Below are 14,884 nucleotides of genomic sequence, written 5' to 3'. Positions count from 1 at the left end.
TATATGTTCTATGTTTGAGAGTGGATTTTGTGGAAAGCTTTATTTTTTAAATTCTATCTTTAGATAATGTCGTTTTCAATTAAACTTGAAATTATTTGTTATATCTTCCAATACATTTATCATGGGCAAAAACTTTTGTGAGACGGTCTCACGGATCGTATTTGTGAGACGGATATTTTATTTGAGTCATCCATAAAAAAATAGTATTTTTTATGCAAAGAATATTACTTTTTATTGTGAATATCGTTATGGTTGGCCCGTGTAACAGATTAAGATCCGTGAGACGGTCTCACATGAGACCCACTCTTTATCATGATCCCAATAAATATCGAAAAATTTATTGGTTGTGTTGTCTGAACAATATTTCTAAACATATCATGAAACGTCACATCGATCGTCTCCTCACACACGCTTCCAAAATATCGAAAAATATGGGGTGCACACCAACAAATGACATCATATTATATATATATATATATATATATATATATATATATATATATATATATATATATATAAACTTGGTCATTAATAAATTATAAGAATAATCTTCTTCGTTAGGCGTGGTAGGTAAACCTTAAAAGATTATAAAATAAGCCGCTATATTCATCATTTCTCTTAGTAATAAACCGCACCGTACCAAAGCCGTTATTCTCCTCCTCCGCCACCCACCGCCACATTTTGAACAGCAATTTATTTAAACACTAATTTATTTTTCAGGCAAAAAAATTAATGATTCCCTGTTTTATAAGCATCCATACATAACGTTCATCGTATACACCAGCTTGTCTGCCGTGATTCTGTCGATAAAGTGGGACTCGAAGCCAAGACAAATGAAAATCGACGTGAAGAACTCAACGTTGGTTGCTCCGGCGGCGGAGACGCCGAACGTCAGCCTATGGAACTCCAACGTTGACCTGGTGGTGCCAAACTTCCACACACCTAGCGTCTACTTTTACCGTCCCACGGGAGCGGCGGACTTCTTCGACGCCAGGGTTCTCAAGTTGGCTCTGGGCCGCGCGCTGGTGCCGTTCTATCCAATGGCGGGGAGACTCAAGAGGGATGAAGATGGAAGGATTGAGATCGACTGTAATGCCGAGGGAGTGCTTCTGGTGGAAGCGGAGTGCGACGGAGAGGTGGATGATTTCGGCGACTTTGCTCCGACGTTGCAGCTGCGCTGCCTCATCCCGGCCGTGGATTATTCCCTCGGAATCTCAAGTTACCCACTTTTGGCGCTTCAGGTGATTTCTTGGTTTAGTGTTTGTCACGTTCGGGATTTATTTTAAGTAATTAAACAAATAAAAATTATTACGTATAATTTTAAAATATTTTATTGATTTAAAAATTAAAAATATTTGAAAATTAATTTTCACAAATACTACCTAAAATCTAATTTTTTTAATCGGATTATTCTCCCATCTAATTGATCCACTAAAAGAACACGCGCACTTATTACATGCACTGCCCACCTCCATTTAAAGAGATTTTTTTTAATGATTTATTCTGGATTAGGTTAATTGCATTATCACATGTTTTCCGATTTACAATACAAGCTAATTAAAGTTGATTCTTATTTGGTATTTAAAGTTGATTCTTATCGAATTTCCAATTTCAATACCATTAAAACTTGTGATTCAGAAAAAAAAAAAGTCAATCTTGAATGACAAAAACTTGTGTGAAACGGCCTCACGGGTCATATTTGTGAGACATATCTCTTATTTGCTAGAATATTACTTTTTATCGTGAATATCTGTGAGACGGTCTCACAAATTAAGATCATTGAGATGGTCTCATATGAGACTCACTCCTCTTGAATATCTCACACTAATTTGAGATATGTTATTAATTACAATTGGCTCGTTTAATTAGATGCAAGTTGATAGAATTGTAGTTGGGGGTTAGATGGTGTGTCACTTATTTATCTATATGATCACACGACAAAAAATTGTGTGAGACGCTCTCACGAGTCGTATTTTATGAGACATATATCTTATTTGAGTCATCCATGAAAATGTATTACCTTTTATGCTAAGAATATTACTTTTTATTGTGAATATCGGTAGAGTTGACTCATCTCACAGATAATGATTCATGAGACCGTCTTACAACTCATGGCTACACATATTCACGTGAAGTATTTGCTTATAATAAACACAACAAAATATAACATTTTTAGAATTTAATAGAGGTTGTTGAATTAAATGTTATAGTAAGTATAATAATATATATTCCATATTACTAAATTAGAGGTTATTTTGAAATGGGGACATTAATTTTTTTTTTACTTTTCTTTTTTAACTTGTATGTTTTTTTTATTTTATCTTGTTATTGGACAATTCACGGTTTTAGTCCCTTAATTGGATTTTTTAAGTTTTAGTCATTTTTTTTTTATCAAAATGTTGACGTGGTATTGATGTGAGCAATGTCTGACGTCACATCAGTAACTTTAATGGATATTTTATCATTTTTCGGAAAAATTACTAAAATCGAAAATAATAACTGTTGAACTAAAAACCTGAAACCAAAAATTGAAAATACACTTGGGCTTCATTTTGTTGCATAGAGTTGAATTGTAATGTGGGGAATGGAACCATGCAATGGTAACTTTATCTCAATGAATTTCATTATGATTACAGGTAACATATTTCAAATGTGGAGGAGTTTCCTTAGGCGTTGGAATGCAGCATCACGCAGCCGATGGATTCTCTGGTCTCCATTTCATCAACACCTGGTCGGACATGGCCCGAGGCCTCGACATCAGCGTCCAACCCTTCATCGACCGGACCCTCCTCCGTGCCCGCGATCCGCCCCAACCACAATTCAAGCACATCGAGTATCAGCCCCCTCCATCCATGAAACTCACAAGCAAACCTGATACATCCCCTGAGACAGCAGTTTCCATATTCAAGCTAACCCGTGATCAGCTCAACACCCTCAAGTCCAAGTCGAAAGAGGAAGGAAACACGGTCACTTACAGCTCGTATGAGATGCTGGCAGGCCATATTTGGCGATGTGTGTGTAAGGCTCGCGGGCTGCCTCAAGATCAGGACACAAAGCTGTACATCGCAACGGATGGGCGATCCAGGCTCCGGCCCTCGCTCCCATCAGGCTATTTTGGCAATGTGATCTTCACAGCCACTCCGGTTGCTGTATCTGGTGATCTTGAATCCAAGCCCGTCTGGTATTCTGCTAGTAAAATTCACGATGCTTTGGTTCGGATGGACAATGACTACCTGAGGTCTGCTCTTGATTACCTGGAACTGCAGCCAGATCTGAAGGCACTTGTTCGTGGGGCGCACACTTTCAGGTGCCCGAATCTTGGGATCACAAGTTGGTCTCGGCTGCCTATCCACGACGCAGATTTCGGATGGGGCAGGCCGATCTTCATGGGACCGGGTGGGATTGCGTATGAAGGTCTAAGCTTCGTGTTGCCTAGTCCGACAAACAACGGCAGCTTATCGGTGGCCATCTCTTTGCAAACCGAGCATATGAAGGTTTTTGAGAAGCTCTTGTATGACATTTGAGTCCATTTTCATTGTTGCTTTATAACTTGTCCTTTTGTATGAATTCACATTTCTGTCAATTAGAACAGAAGTTTGAATACATTTTTTTATCAGATTTACTGTGACTTTATATAATGTAAACGAACTAAACTGGCGTTTCGCTTGATACCCTCTATCAGAAAATCGTTTCGATAAATTTGCCAAGAAGCATTGAATTAGTGCTTATACTCAAGCACAGATTCAAGAGAAAATGATAATGAAGACACTACAGATTTTTACGTTGTTCGGCTAAAAATGATCTATGTTCACCACGCCCACACAATTATCTCCAACGTACACAGCTTACAAATTCCTGAGATACAAAAGCAATCTCCAGGATCAATTCAATATCCTACTGCTTTTCACTTACATCTCAATCTGCAAAATACTTGATCGACCTTATATATTTTATTTGAACCTTTGTTCATGACTGTCCACAAACCGGTGATGGTACTGCAGAAAGGGTTGATTGAATTTTTGGGGATGATTTCAAAAGGAATTATATAGTTGGCTTGAATCTTGATCAAAGAAAAGAAAAGGTGTAAACTTGGCTTCTGTTTGGAACTAATCAGGGGCGAAATGTGAGAACTCGAATTTCCAGCACTAGCTAGCATTTTTGCAGCAGCTAGCGAAACTTCAGTAGCAATGCAAAAATTCTAGCAGAAGTTAATAATTCAGAAGCTGGTATTTTTCCAGCAGATTAGAATCCTGCAGCAGACAACATGTAAAATCCAGCAGCAGAAGAGCGAGATTCCAGCAGGCAGTTACTGATTCAGCTTATGACTTATAACTGAAGCATTTAACATGGAATATAGGCTGTTAATGTCAGATTATGACAATTAATTGGGAGGCTAACAGTAAAATTTTACTTATAAATAACACCCTCAAACCTCTGAATTGGTGTTACACAAATCTTGAGATTATCACTTGAATTTTCGAGCTAAGAGAGTGCTTATTTTCGACCAGTAGAAACCAGTAGCAAGAACAAGCAGATTTCAGACTTCTACCGAAACCTTATAGCAAATTACGGTAAGTGGGCTTATGTATAAATATCTTGAAATCAGTTTGATAATTCATGTTTTATATATTTCTGATCTCTGATTTTGAAGCACTGAAACCTAGTGAACTAATGGTAGGAATATATATTCTGAACATTTCTGAATTCTGATTTCTGATTCTGGCCTCGTCCTTAGAGGAGAGAACATATAGGGGACTGATATCAATTTAGCCATGAAATTCACAAACGTGCTCAGTGCTTACTTGCTAATTTCTGATTTATGTTCTGAATATTGATTCCTGTTCTGAAAAGAAGAGTTTTTTTGTATATTATTTGTTTTACTGTTTCTGTTGAAAATAATTTCGAAAACTGAGAGTTATTCCCACTCCCGTTTATTGAGTGACAACCATATCACTCACCCACCAAACCCATCTCAGATAAGAACGAGGAAGAATTGTTAGAAGAAGAAGAGCAGAATCAATTCTGGGGCTGGTGAAGAAGACTGTTGCTCTCAGTTATTATTTTTGTTATTTTCACTGCATTTGTTAAGACACTGTTATGTGTGGTTTTATATTTTCGCTGTAAAACATTATTTATTTGAGTTGTAACCGATAATGAATTATTCAGTATTATGAATAAAAGACTGGTTTATGAATTTTGTACTTATGAGGCTTATTGTTTTCGAATGTAAATTTGAGAGCAACGCCGGTGTCAATCAACCCTTGTCCCGAGGCGTGACACGAAACCAAGTAAAAATAGTTGTTGCAATTTGGAACTGGCCCAAAAGCACCATAATCCATTTTTTTTCTCGAGAGCAAGCAGATTTCCTGTTGATGCAGCACTTGCATGCATTCTACGCCAAGCTGAATGTTTAAGCTCTATCCGTTTAATGGAAAATTTGATTCTGCTCTCTGTGTAATTTATGTTGTAGACCCAAAGAGTGCATCCAAAAGTAGACATTTATCCTCGTCTTAGCATACTCTTCCTCTCGTTAATTTTTCCAGGAGACCCCGTGAACGAGCTAAAATGAGGTCTCCATCAATAAAATCAATCAGATTACCATTCGATACCGATAACAAAAACTGGTATAGGAAGTCCAAGTCCTCTTGAAATCTCCGAGTTCAAGTTAACGACCTTCTTGTCCAAACGCTACTAATTTTCTTACAGAAACTCTCAACTTCTATCGGCTTCTTAAGATTCAAAGTCGAAAATAAATGCTTACAAGAGCTAATTCGATGTCGACTATCGAGAAAGAATGGCAGTATCTCATTTGATTGGTGTGAATGGTTGGTGGCAGTGAACGAGCACATTTATTTAATCAAAAAGTTTTGGTAAAATGTTTGTCAAATTTGGTCGAACGACATGAATTGTTTTTTTATATTTAGACACGATGAATCACCTATAAATTAAATAGGTGTTTCTTTTCATCATACATTGCATAACGAGCATCTAGTTCTAAACTCATTTCTCTTATCTCATATACAAGTTATTTGTGTGTGTTTTACAATATTTATGAGATGTTTGCTCTCCTGTATTGAGAGAATGTGCGTTTTCTTTGGAAACACTGTGAGTGGTTGTACACCATAAAATATTATATTGGAATTCTTTTCATCTTGCCTGTGGTTTTTATCCTGATAATTTTTAGGGATTTTACACCTAAATCTCAGTGTCCAATTTTATTCGTTATTTTCATAATTATATCTCAGGATAGCACATCTAAGACCAACAAGTGATATAAGAGTCCTGGTTTAAAATTTCTTAAAATTATGTGTATATATGTTATATAGTTGTAGCCTAGACTAATCTTCCACATCAGAATTTTTTTTTGAGATTAAATTCGTATAATTGTATATAAACTTAAATCAACTGATATAATTTAATTTCTATATCTCACAAAAAAAATAAGATGGATGTGAAAATATAGTAACTATATAAAAATTCCAGATATTATTGTTGTTATAAGATTAAAATTTTGATTCTTTTTAAAATTATTATTATCATTATAGTATTTAATATGCAAAATAATTTTTATTTTCCAAACCTAAAATAAAAATTATTTTGCATATTAACACTTTGATTAGAGTGCAAATAACAAGCCAGCATTTTCCTATATTCATTTGTTTCAAAAAAAAAAATGTAAGTTAATTATTATCAAATATTAGTTGTTAATTAAGGCTTAAGCTATAAAAATTTCATTAGAATTAACTCATTGTGCACGGAAAAGATTTTAAAAAAATAAAGACAAGGAAACTATTAAACTTTTATTGAAATTCTTAAATAGTTCGCTATTTCTTTTTATCCATTACCGGATAAAGATGTAACTTTACAAACTATCCTTCATGATTACGGGAATTAACACGAAAAATTTAATTAAATAAAATTGATAATGTATAATAATCGTTCACATATTAAGTTAATATAATATAATAAAATAATTGATCAATAATTCAATATCAGAATTAATTTAACTCCATAAATAAAATCAATCAGATGTGATCTTTATATACGTAATTTATCCGATCCTCTGCCAACTGCATTCAATAAGGCACCGTTTGATACGCATGATGAGATTAATAATTGAAAGATAATAAAATGGATAATAAAGTGTAGTACATGGACATTTAGTACAAGTCTTCAAACCGCATTTATGTTTGGTTCTATTTATTTTGTCAGGATAAGTACTAGTATAATAATTAATTGTCCAATTTCACCCCTATCACTCTGGACATCACGCTTCTATTTTTTTCCCAGTCACATATCTACCCACTACTCTCTCACTCAACGGTGAGGCTATTGTTACCTCACACATCTGATCTACTACGGAAGTAGATCTGTGAAAGGAAGTTAAGGTGATGGGTTACAAATTAATGGCATGTAAAAATTTTTCTTTTTTATATTTTCGATCTGTTCTACATGTGAAGAAGAACATTAAATATTTTAGTTCTCTTTTCGGTTCATTATTTTTTATGCCTTTGTGTTTTATACAACAGAAATTTGCTCCTTTGTGGACCGTTGATTTGCGTTGTACACCATAGAAGGTTGTTTTCAAGGAGAAATTTGAGGCATCAAGGATGCAGTCGTTGTGAACGTATCTTAGATGGTGAATTTATGCTTTCTTTCAATTCCTTTCTTTCTGCATCCACGTTAATGATATGAATATATTATTTGTTGTAGGAATGCCTAATTTGTTAACTTTTGTAACTCCATGAATACTTTATTAATCTGAGTAAAGCATTTTGTACATACATATTTCGTTCGAAAATTGTATTATTTATTCTCGTAAATGCAGACCAAAACATACGTCGTGTTTGTGGGAAAGAAGATTGGAGTGTACGACAGATGGCCTGAGGCCAATGTCCAAGTTTATTGTTTTCCTGGTGCTTGTTACAAAGGTTACGAAAGTAGAGAAGCTGCCGAGGAAGCCTTCAATTGTTCGGTCAAACAACCGGTAAAGATTTGCATGATTACAATATCTAGGACATGCAGCATATTGAATACAAGTAGTTGGAGAAATAAAGTCATTAACTTCTTGTTTCTATTCTTATAAAGCATGCTTATTATGTTACTCCTAATGAACTCAACAGCATACGGTCTTTCATTAGGTGGTCCACAATGGCTTTACGTTGTGAACATAGCTCTTAGGAAACTGTAAGCAGCAAGTACAAGGTACCTATCATTGATCTCATTTCTGATGATGAAAAATTTATGTGCAGCGAACATGAAGTTGGTGGTAGTGTAGTGAAGTGAAGTTCTTAACTCCTGACAAAGTAGGATTTGTTTATAAAAACGGTAGGAAGAAGCAGAAGTTGTGTCACATAGCTTCTGTCCACGAGCACGTCCATCAGTGTCATGCTGCGGAAACGAATGAAGCTTTGAATTTGAAGGTTGGAGTGAATATCGAGTCGAAGGAAAACTACAACAAATCAAACGACCAAAAATCAAAGAAGATTGCTGTTGTGGAGCTTTCATCAGATGACTCCAGCGCTTAAAGTAATTGTCACAGTATTATGTCCTTTTGTGGAACCACCTTTGTTTTGTTTGCACCGAGTAATTAACAGTATGCTGATCTAATGTGTATTTTGATTAAATGTATGTACAAGTGTCTACTCGGTTGTCATGTATGCAAACATTATGTGTAGTGGGTATTTTATGTTCATGTACATATAAGTGATGCATATGGTGCGGAAATGTGAAAGGCTTTACTATGGGCAGTGTAGTTGTATGTAAATGAACAATGGTAATGCTAATTGAGTTGTGTTTCTGTTTTACAAAAAATCTTTGAAGTCGTAGTCGTCTAAAAATTCAACTGTCATTTTATTTATTCAAATCACAGTAGTCAAGGAGAGTTTGTTCTACTGTGTTACACTTAATCTGGAGAGGACACTTGGGAATGTTCGAATTTGTTACACGAAGTCATATTGTAGGCAAATACTAGAATCTATTTGGAAGTGCACAAGGGTAAGTAATAAAAGTAATTGGAATTGCAGTAGTGTGTAAGAAAATAGAGCATATAACATAGATTGAAAATTAATTATAATTCAATCACTTTTTGTTCCCAAAAAAAGGATAGTACATACGCAAAATCCAAAATCACAACATCCCTTTCATGAACCACTACAAAGAACTAGTTGTGGTAGATTACGAATTCAAAAAACATTGTTCAAAAACAAACTTATAACTGTAAGCATTAATCACCACGCAACAACCTCTTAACCAAGCACATCCTTCCACGGTCGCCAAGTCTTTTGAATAGTGTCAAGTCGTTGTGGTTGTTGAACAACAACTTAGCTACAACAACTTGTTCATCTTCTGAAAGGTCGGTAAGACCCTGCAATGCATCCAAAACCGTATCTTGAACATCCGAGATCTTGTCCTCCGCGTTAATTTCCTTGATCAATTGTGTCATCGTGTCTTTGGTTATGTGAGCGAGGTTGTTGATTGCTTCGACTATTGATTCATCATGCAAGCTCGTGTGCTTCCTTTTCTTGCTTTTAGAAGACGTACCTGCATTTGTCTTAGACGTTGGCGTATGCGTTTCAGATATCGAATCGTCAGCAACATAGAAAGGGTTAAATGTACGTGTCTCTCCAATGAACTCTATGTTGGGAAGTTTTTCATCAAGTTTAAGAACTTGTTGTAACGCATTCTCAAAATTCTTTGAATGCTCCCCAGTAGCTCGATCGTTTCCGAAGATTTCAGCCCAATCATTGAAAGCATCCAATGCTTATGCCGCATTGGTCTAAAACTTGGGTCATGCTGCATCAAGGATCAAGCGAATGAGTGATCAGTGAACTTTTGTAAATCAAGGTCAGAGTACTATACAATACATACCTTCACAATTGATTCCCAAGTCTCGTCTGTAGCATCGATCGTCTTGTCAGTATCATTCCAACTGACTCCACTCTTGGATAACAACGTCACCAACGTACTATATGTTTTCTTCCACACATGTATTTTTGAATTAATATGAGGATTGGCACACATATTTGTTCCTGGTATTGCTACATGCATTGTATTCTCCAACAACGTCAAGTAAACCGCTTTAAAACTATTCTCACTTTTCCAACCCTTTGTCATAACTTCTTTCAGCGACTGTATTGGCACATCTTCTTCCCGGCCACTCCAGCTTCGCCGTGTCTTGTCCTCTTTCTTGCACCTCGCACTACCGCTACCAGAAGTTGCTACACTATCCATGAGTACAGGAAATCTGAGTGGACTTATTCTGTCATGAAATCAACATTATAAGTGCATGTAGTAATAGTCAGCGAAAAAAGTTAAAATGGTGAAAACCAGAGCCGAGACCGTAACATTCAAATCTTTCAGTTGCACGAACAATGAGCTCGGAAAAAATTTTCGTCAATTACACTACTTGATATGAAAACAACGACGACAACAACATAAACAATATAAAGATGTGCAACTGTCGACAAGCACTTAATACATTAAAAAAAACGTTAATTATAGTTGTTCCACATGGACATTGCGCACTGATCTCGCCAATTAACCCACTCGTTGGACGAGTCAAAACTGCTTATATACTCATTCTGTGTATCATGAATGGGACTGCCAACTTCTTCATCATATTCATCTAAAGGATCGTCGGGCATTTGATTACGGATGAAATTATGTAGTAGAATGCAAGCAAGAATTATTTGGTTTTGGACATGCAGGGGGTAAAACGAAGGACTTCGAAAGATAGCCCATCTCTTTTTCAACAAACCAAATGCTCTTTCAATAATGTTTCTTGCTTGTGAATGCCTCCAATTGAGTAACTCCTCGTGATCTTGTGGTGCGGATGCACGATTGCCCCAAGCATCCCTATGATATCTTACTCGTCTGTACGGAGTCAAGAAACCTTCCACATTAGCGTAGCCATTGTCACAAAGATAATAACAACCTGCACAATGATTAAGTCTCAAAAAATCATTATCACGATAAACTTTTGATTATGGTAAATGTTGGCATATTTACATAAAAAGATGCAAGTACACGTAAAAGTTATTCACACATAACCTCTTGGAACCTTGAATGCATAATCCCGAGTCAATGCATCTATTAAAACTCTTGCATCAGCGGCAGATCCCTCCCATCCAGCAAGAGCGTAAATGAAGTTCATATTTCGATCACAAACCCCCAACACGTTAACCGAAATAATTCAACAATGCATGCATAACTTCATGAAAATGTGCGTTGCTGTCTGTCCACTACACATGTAGTCGTGACTGGTTACCCGATTTTTTTTATGGTGTGCCAATATTGACAAAAACATTGCAACCTTCTCTTGGACGCGGACATACCGAGAATCTGTTAGTCCTCATAAGTGCATTAAAAGATAGCACGACCTTCCACAGGCATTTCGGTTCATTCTCAAGTTCAAGACACATTGAACATCACCAGCATCAATAATCATATTCAAATGGCTAAATTGAGAATTGATTCTTTGTGTCATGCTGTACAAAACAAGTCTGTTACGAGTGGCACGACATCGATGGGCAACCACATTCGCACGCAGTCGGATTAGAAGACACAACATCAATAAATTTCTAAACACCAGTTGTTGTACGATTACAACCAGTAGAAGGTTTCTACGTTTGATGTCCATCTTGTGACAGAAGACTTTGAATGCACGATTGAAGCATCAAATGTCGGAATGCACTTAAAATGTTGGTGACGGAATTCAAGAGTTACAACCGAACTTCAACAAAAAATGAGCTACCAACATTTTCTTTCAAAAATGTTCGAAAACTAATTAATTCGTAAAAAAAAAACATATGTGGAAAGGAAAGCAACATTTTCTTTCAACAAAGGTTCGAAAGAGAAGTACTGTGTACCAAGACAAACAGATGTGGAAAGAAAAAAAATATTTTCTTGAATTGATATTTTACCTGATACTTTTAAAGATTTCTGAGACAACTTGCAACGACGAATTGAACTTACTATCCTCCTCAAACAACAACGGCGGCCATTTGAACACAAGAAAACAAATTGAGAAAAGAGAAATCATGTTTAAAAGTAGGGCGAAGGGTAGTTTTGGAAATGAAACAACCTGTCTCTTCTACTGTGCAAAATAGGACTGTCAATACCATCTTCAGTTTGAGATTCTTTTCTTGCATTTTCACATTTCAACAGTGCTCAATTCCCGGGCCCATGGATATTGCTGGTGCTCTTAAAAACCAACCAAACGTTTGACTAAAAGCGTAATCCAATGATAATCCATAGTACCAAACGTGGCCTAAAGAAATTGATGGGAGAATAATTAATTAAATAACAAATATAGGGAAACAATTATGTGTACCATTGTGCAGTGAAAGCCACGTCGAGATAAATCGGTCCAAGTTGATCCCAGATAAGAAATCTCCAACCTGTTGTCTGTGTGTGTTTATACAGACATACATACATATATACATATATATATATATATATATAATATCATCTCATTGTCTTACTCTCATTTATATATTATCTCATTGTCTTACTCTCATTTAGGACGATTTCTACGTAATAAATGGAGATAATCTTTTTCAAAATTCATGTTTGATGAGAGTATGTAAGGGTGTTCAAACTTCGGATAAAACCGGAAAAACCAAAAATTCAAACCAAAAAACCGAACCCCGAACCGAAACGAAACGAACCGAAAGTCGAATTTTGTAATTCGGATGTAAATGTTAAAACCGAAGTTTATTTGATTCGATTTTGAATTATATATGTCAAAACCGAACAAACCAAAATTTCATTAAATTAATTATTTTTTTATATTTTTATTTATATTATATATTTTGATATGATATTTAGTGAATGAAAAACCATTTTGAACTATTTTTAGTTGATTGTTGAATTAATTTAGACCTTATATTTAAATATTTTACTATGAAAGCATGTAGAAAGTTAACATATTATATGTGAGGCTCGGGACCGAAGAGAGCAGGGGTTGATCGAGGATGCCATGAGGATGCATGGACAATGAGCGGCTTCTGACAGGCTTCTAGGCAGAAGGAACATGAATGAACCGATCTAACACCGGAAGGAGAGAGATTCTGAAACTATTCAGGTATAGGACTGTGCAGTCAATGAGGGCTTAAAAGGTTTGATTGGTACTACTCATATCAAGAAGGTGTATCTTATTTTCAGTAGCTTATCGCATAAGTACTCCAAAGTTAAGCATGCTTGACTTGGGGCAATTTTGGGATTGGTGACCCCCTGGAAAGTTTCCCAGGATGCGTGGGAGTGAGGACATAAGCACGCTGGAAAGACCCGTCTTGATACAGTGGGGACAGTCGTCGAATCTGGGGCGTTACAGTTGGTATCAGAGCCGACCTCTCCCAGTATGGTGTGGTTCAGGGACGAACCAAGTGGAAGCTGATGGGCATGTGAGGCCCGGGACCGAAGAGGGCGGGGGTGATCGCCGGTGCCATGAGGATGCACGGACAATGAGCGGCATGGCAGGCTTCTAGGTGGAGGGAACATGAATGAACCGATCTTACACCGGAATGAGAGGGATTCTGAAACTGTTCAGGTATGAGACTCTGCAGTTGATGAGGGCTTAAAAGATTTGATTGGTACCACTCATATCAAGAAAGTGCATCTTCTTTTATGTAGTTTATCGCATAAGTACTCCAAAGTTAAGCGTGCTTGACTTGGGGCAATTTTGGGATTGGTGACCCCCCTGAAAAGTTTCCTAGGATACGTGTGAGTGAGGACATAAGCATGCTGGAAAAACTCGTCTTGGTATAGTAGAGACAATCGTCGAATATGGGGCGTTACATTATATTTTACAATATATTTATATTATTAATTTAAATAATTATACCAAAACCGAATTAACCGACTGAAATAACCGAACCATTTTGGTAGAAAACCGAACCGAACCGAAGAAAAATTATTCGGATATCGGATTACAGATTTATAAAACCGAAATAAAAAACTGAAAACAAAACCGAACCGACCGATGAACACACATGTTCAAGGATGAGATAAAATAGATCACGATGATCAGTCTTGGCAACTCTATTGGTGCATGATTTTGTAGTAGTGAGAAGCTGTTGAATATGAACTTTCTATTCAATTCAATAATTTGTATTTTTTTTAAAAATGCAAAAAAATAAAAACTAATAAAATTTTAAATAATTTAAATTCTAAAACTTACAGCTAGTTTTAAAAAAATTATATGGAATTAAAATATCAATAAAATACAAATAATTTAAAATATCATAATAAAATTGGACATAATTATAACAAATTAAAATTACACATAACTGAATTTTAAAAACTTACACGCAATTTACAAAATACAAGTAATTAAAATAGAGTAAGTCTTTTGTGAGATGATCTCGTCTTTATTTGTGAGACGGATCAACCCTACCAATGTTCACAATAAAAAGTTATACTCTTAGCATAAAAAGTAATAATTTTTCATGAATGATCCAAATAAGATATCTGTTTCACAAAATATTACCCGTGAGACCGTCTCACATAAGTTTTTGCCATTAAAATATATAAATAATCAAATCTAACAAATTATGAATTAAATAAATTCTTGACTGAATCGTTTACGAAGAATTTGTTCTTGCATCTTATATAATAATGCTTTTAAACATCACCCAGCTTTGGATCTTTCATATCTTTTTATATGATCAGATTTTTCCCCACAATCTCCTTTTTTCTTGCTCCTTCAACCTCATTTCCTATTTCCTTTCCATATTTTTCTCAATTTTTTGCAACATGCTTTTCTGCTCGCATCTTGTTTTCATAGTATTCTGTCTCTTCTTCTTTCATTTCTTTGAGCAAATCCACAACCTTTGTATCTTTCGCTCCTTCTCCTCTCGTAGCCTGTTTGAAGGCCTTGCTT

At 35.8% G+C, this 14,884-nt stretch overlaps 3 protein-coding genes and 1 long non-coding RNA gene across 7 annotated transcripts; 2 read left to right on the top strand and 2 right to left on the bottom strand.

Annotated features, from left to right (window-relative positions):
• Window positions 1–607: 607 nt before the first annotated feature.
• Window positions 608–3,690, top strand: LOC140803425 (shikimate O-hydroxycinnamoyltransferase-like). Its single transcript, XM_073159303.1, has 2 exons — window positions 608–1,241; window positions 2,637–3,690. The coding sequence occupies exons 1-2, from the start codon at window positions 834–836 to the stop codon at window positions 3,522–3,524; spliced, it is 1,296 nt and encodes a 431-aa protein (XP_073015404.1). The 5' UTR covers window positions 608–833; the 3' UTR covers window positions 3,525–3,690.
• A 3,400-nt stretch (window positions 3,691–7,090) lies between these two features.
• LOC140803941 (uncharacterized) lies at window positions 7,091–8,887 on the top strand. 4 transcript variants are annotated; one of them, XR_012111987.1, is made up of 4 exons: window positions 7,092–7,409; window positions 7,530–7,639; window positions 7,829–7,987; window positions 8,253–8,887. It is a non-coding gene; the product is annotated as an uncharacterized lncRNA (long non-coding RNA). The 4 variants fall into 4 exon arrangements; XR_012111988.1 differs by lacking the exon at window positions 8,253–8,887 and having other exon boundaries at window positions 7,091–7,413; window positions 7,829–7,990; XR_012111989.1 differs by lacking the exon at window positions 8,253–8,887 and having other exon boundaries at window positions 7,095–7,388; window positions 7,829–7,990.
• A 192-nt stretch (window positions 8,888–9,079) lies between these two features.
• On the bottom strand, window positions 9,080–12,267 carry LOC140803939 (uncharacterized). The gene is made up of 3 exons (XM_073159783.1): window positions 11,925–12,267; window positions 9,871–10,261; window positions 9,080–9,795 (listed from the first exon to the last, which is right to left on the bottom strand). Exons 1-3 carry the CDS (start codon window positions 12,041–12,043, stop codon window positions 9,637–9,639), a joined length of 669 nt encoding a protein of 222 aa, XP_073015884.1. The 5' UTR covers window positions 12,044–12,267; the 3' UTR covers window positions 9,080–9,636.
• On the bottom strand, window positions 10,260–11,190 carry LOC140803940 (uncharacterized). The gene is made up of 2 exons (XM_073159784.1): window positions 11,053–11,190; window positions 10,260–10,936 (listed from the first exon to the last, which is right to left on the bottom strand). The coding sequence occupies exons 1-2, from the start codon at window positions 11,153–11,155 to the stop codon at window positions 10,494–10,496; spliced, it is 546 nt and encodes a 181-aa protein (XP_073015885.1). The 5' UTR covers window positions 11,156–11,190; the 3' UTR covers window positions 10,260–10,493.
• Window positions 12,268–14,884: the final 2,617 nt, after the last annotated feature.

Source organism: Primulina eburnea, chromosome 10 (genome assembly GCF_022965805.1).
Source record: "Primulina eburnea isolate SZY01 chromosome 10, ASM2296580v1, whole genome shotgun sequence".
Classification (NCBI taxonomy): domain Eukaryota; kingdom Viridiplantae; phylum Streptophyta; class Magnoliopsida; order Lamiales; family Gesneriaceae; genus Primulina; species Primulina eburnea.
Note: the sequence above shows the minus strand (reverse complement) of the source record. Positions and strands in the feature narration are given on the sequence as shown.

Excerpts from the sequence above, each read along its gene's own strand:
- LOC140803425 (XM_073159303.1), top strand. The coding sequence starts at position 834 with ATGAAAATCGACGTGAAGAACTCAACGTTGGTTGCTCCGGCGGCGGAG. Across the intron at positions 1,242-2,636 it reads ACCCACTTTTGGCGCTTCAG|GTAACATATTTCAAATGTGG; the intron begins GTGATTTCTTGG and ends TTATGATTACAG.
- LOC140803940 (XM_073159784.1), bottom strand. The coding sequence starts at position 11,155 with ATGAACTTCATTTACGCTCTTGCTGGATGGGAGGGATCTGCCGCTGAT. Across the intron at positions 10,937-11,052 it reads TGCATTCAAGGTTCCAAGAG|GTTGTTATTATCTTTGTGAC; the intron begins GTTATGTGTGAA and ends ATCATTGTGCAG.
- LOC140803939 (XM_073159783.1), bottom strand. The coding sequence starts at position 12,043 with ATGATTTCTCTTTTCTCAATTTGTTTTCTTGTGTTCAAATGGCCGCCG. Across the intron at positions 10,262-11,924 it reads GAAATCTTTAAAAGTATCAG|AATAAGTCCACTCAGATTTC; the intron begins GTAAAATATCAA and ends ATTTCATGACAG. Across the intron at positions 9,796-9,870 it reads CTTGGGAATCAATTGTGAAG|CATGACCCAAGTTTTAGACC; the intron begins GTATGTATTGTA and ends TCCTTGATGCAG.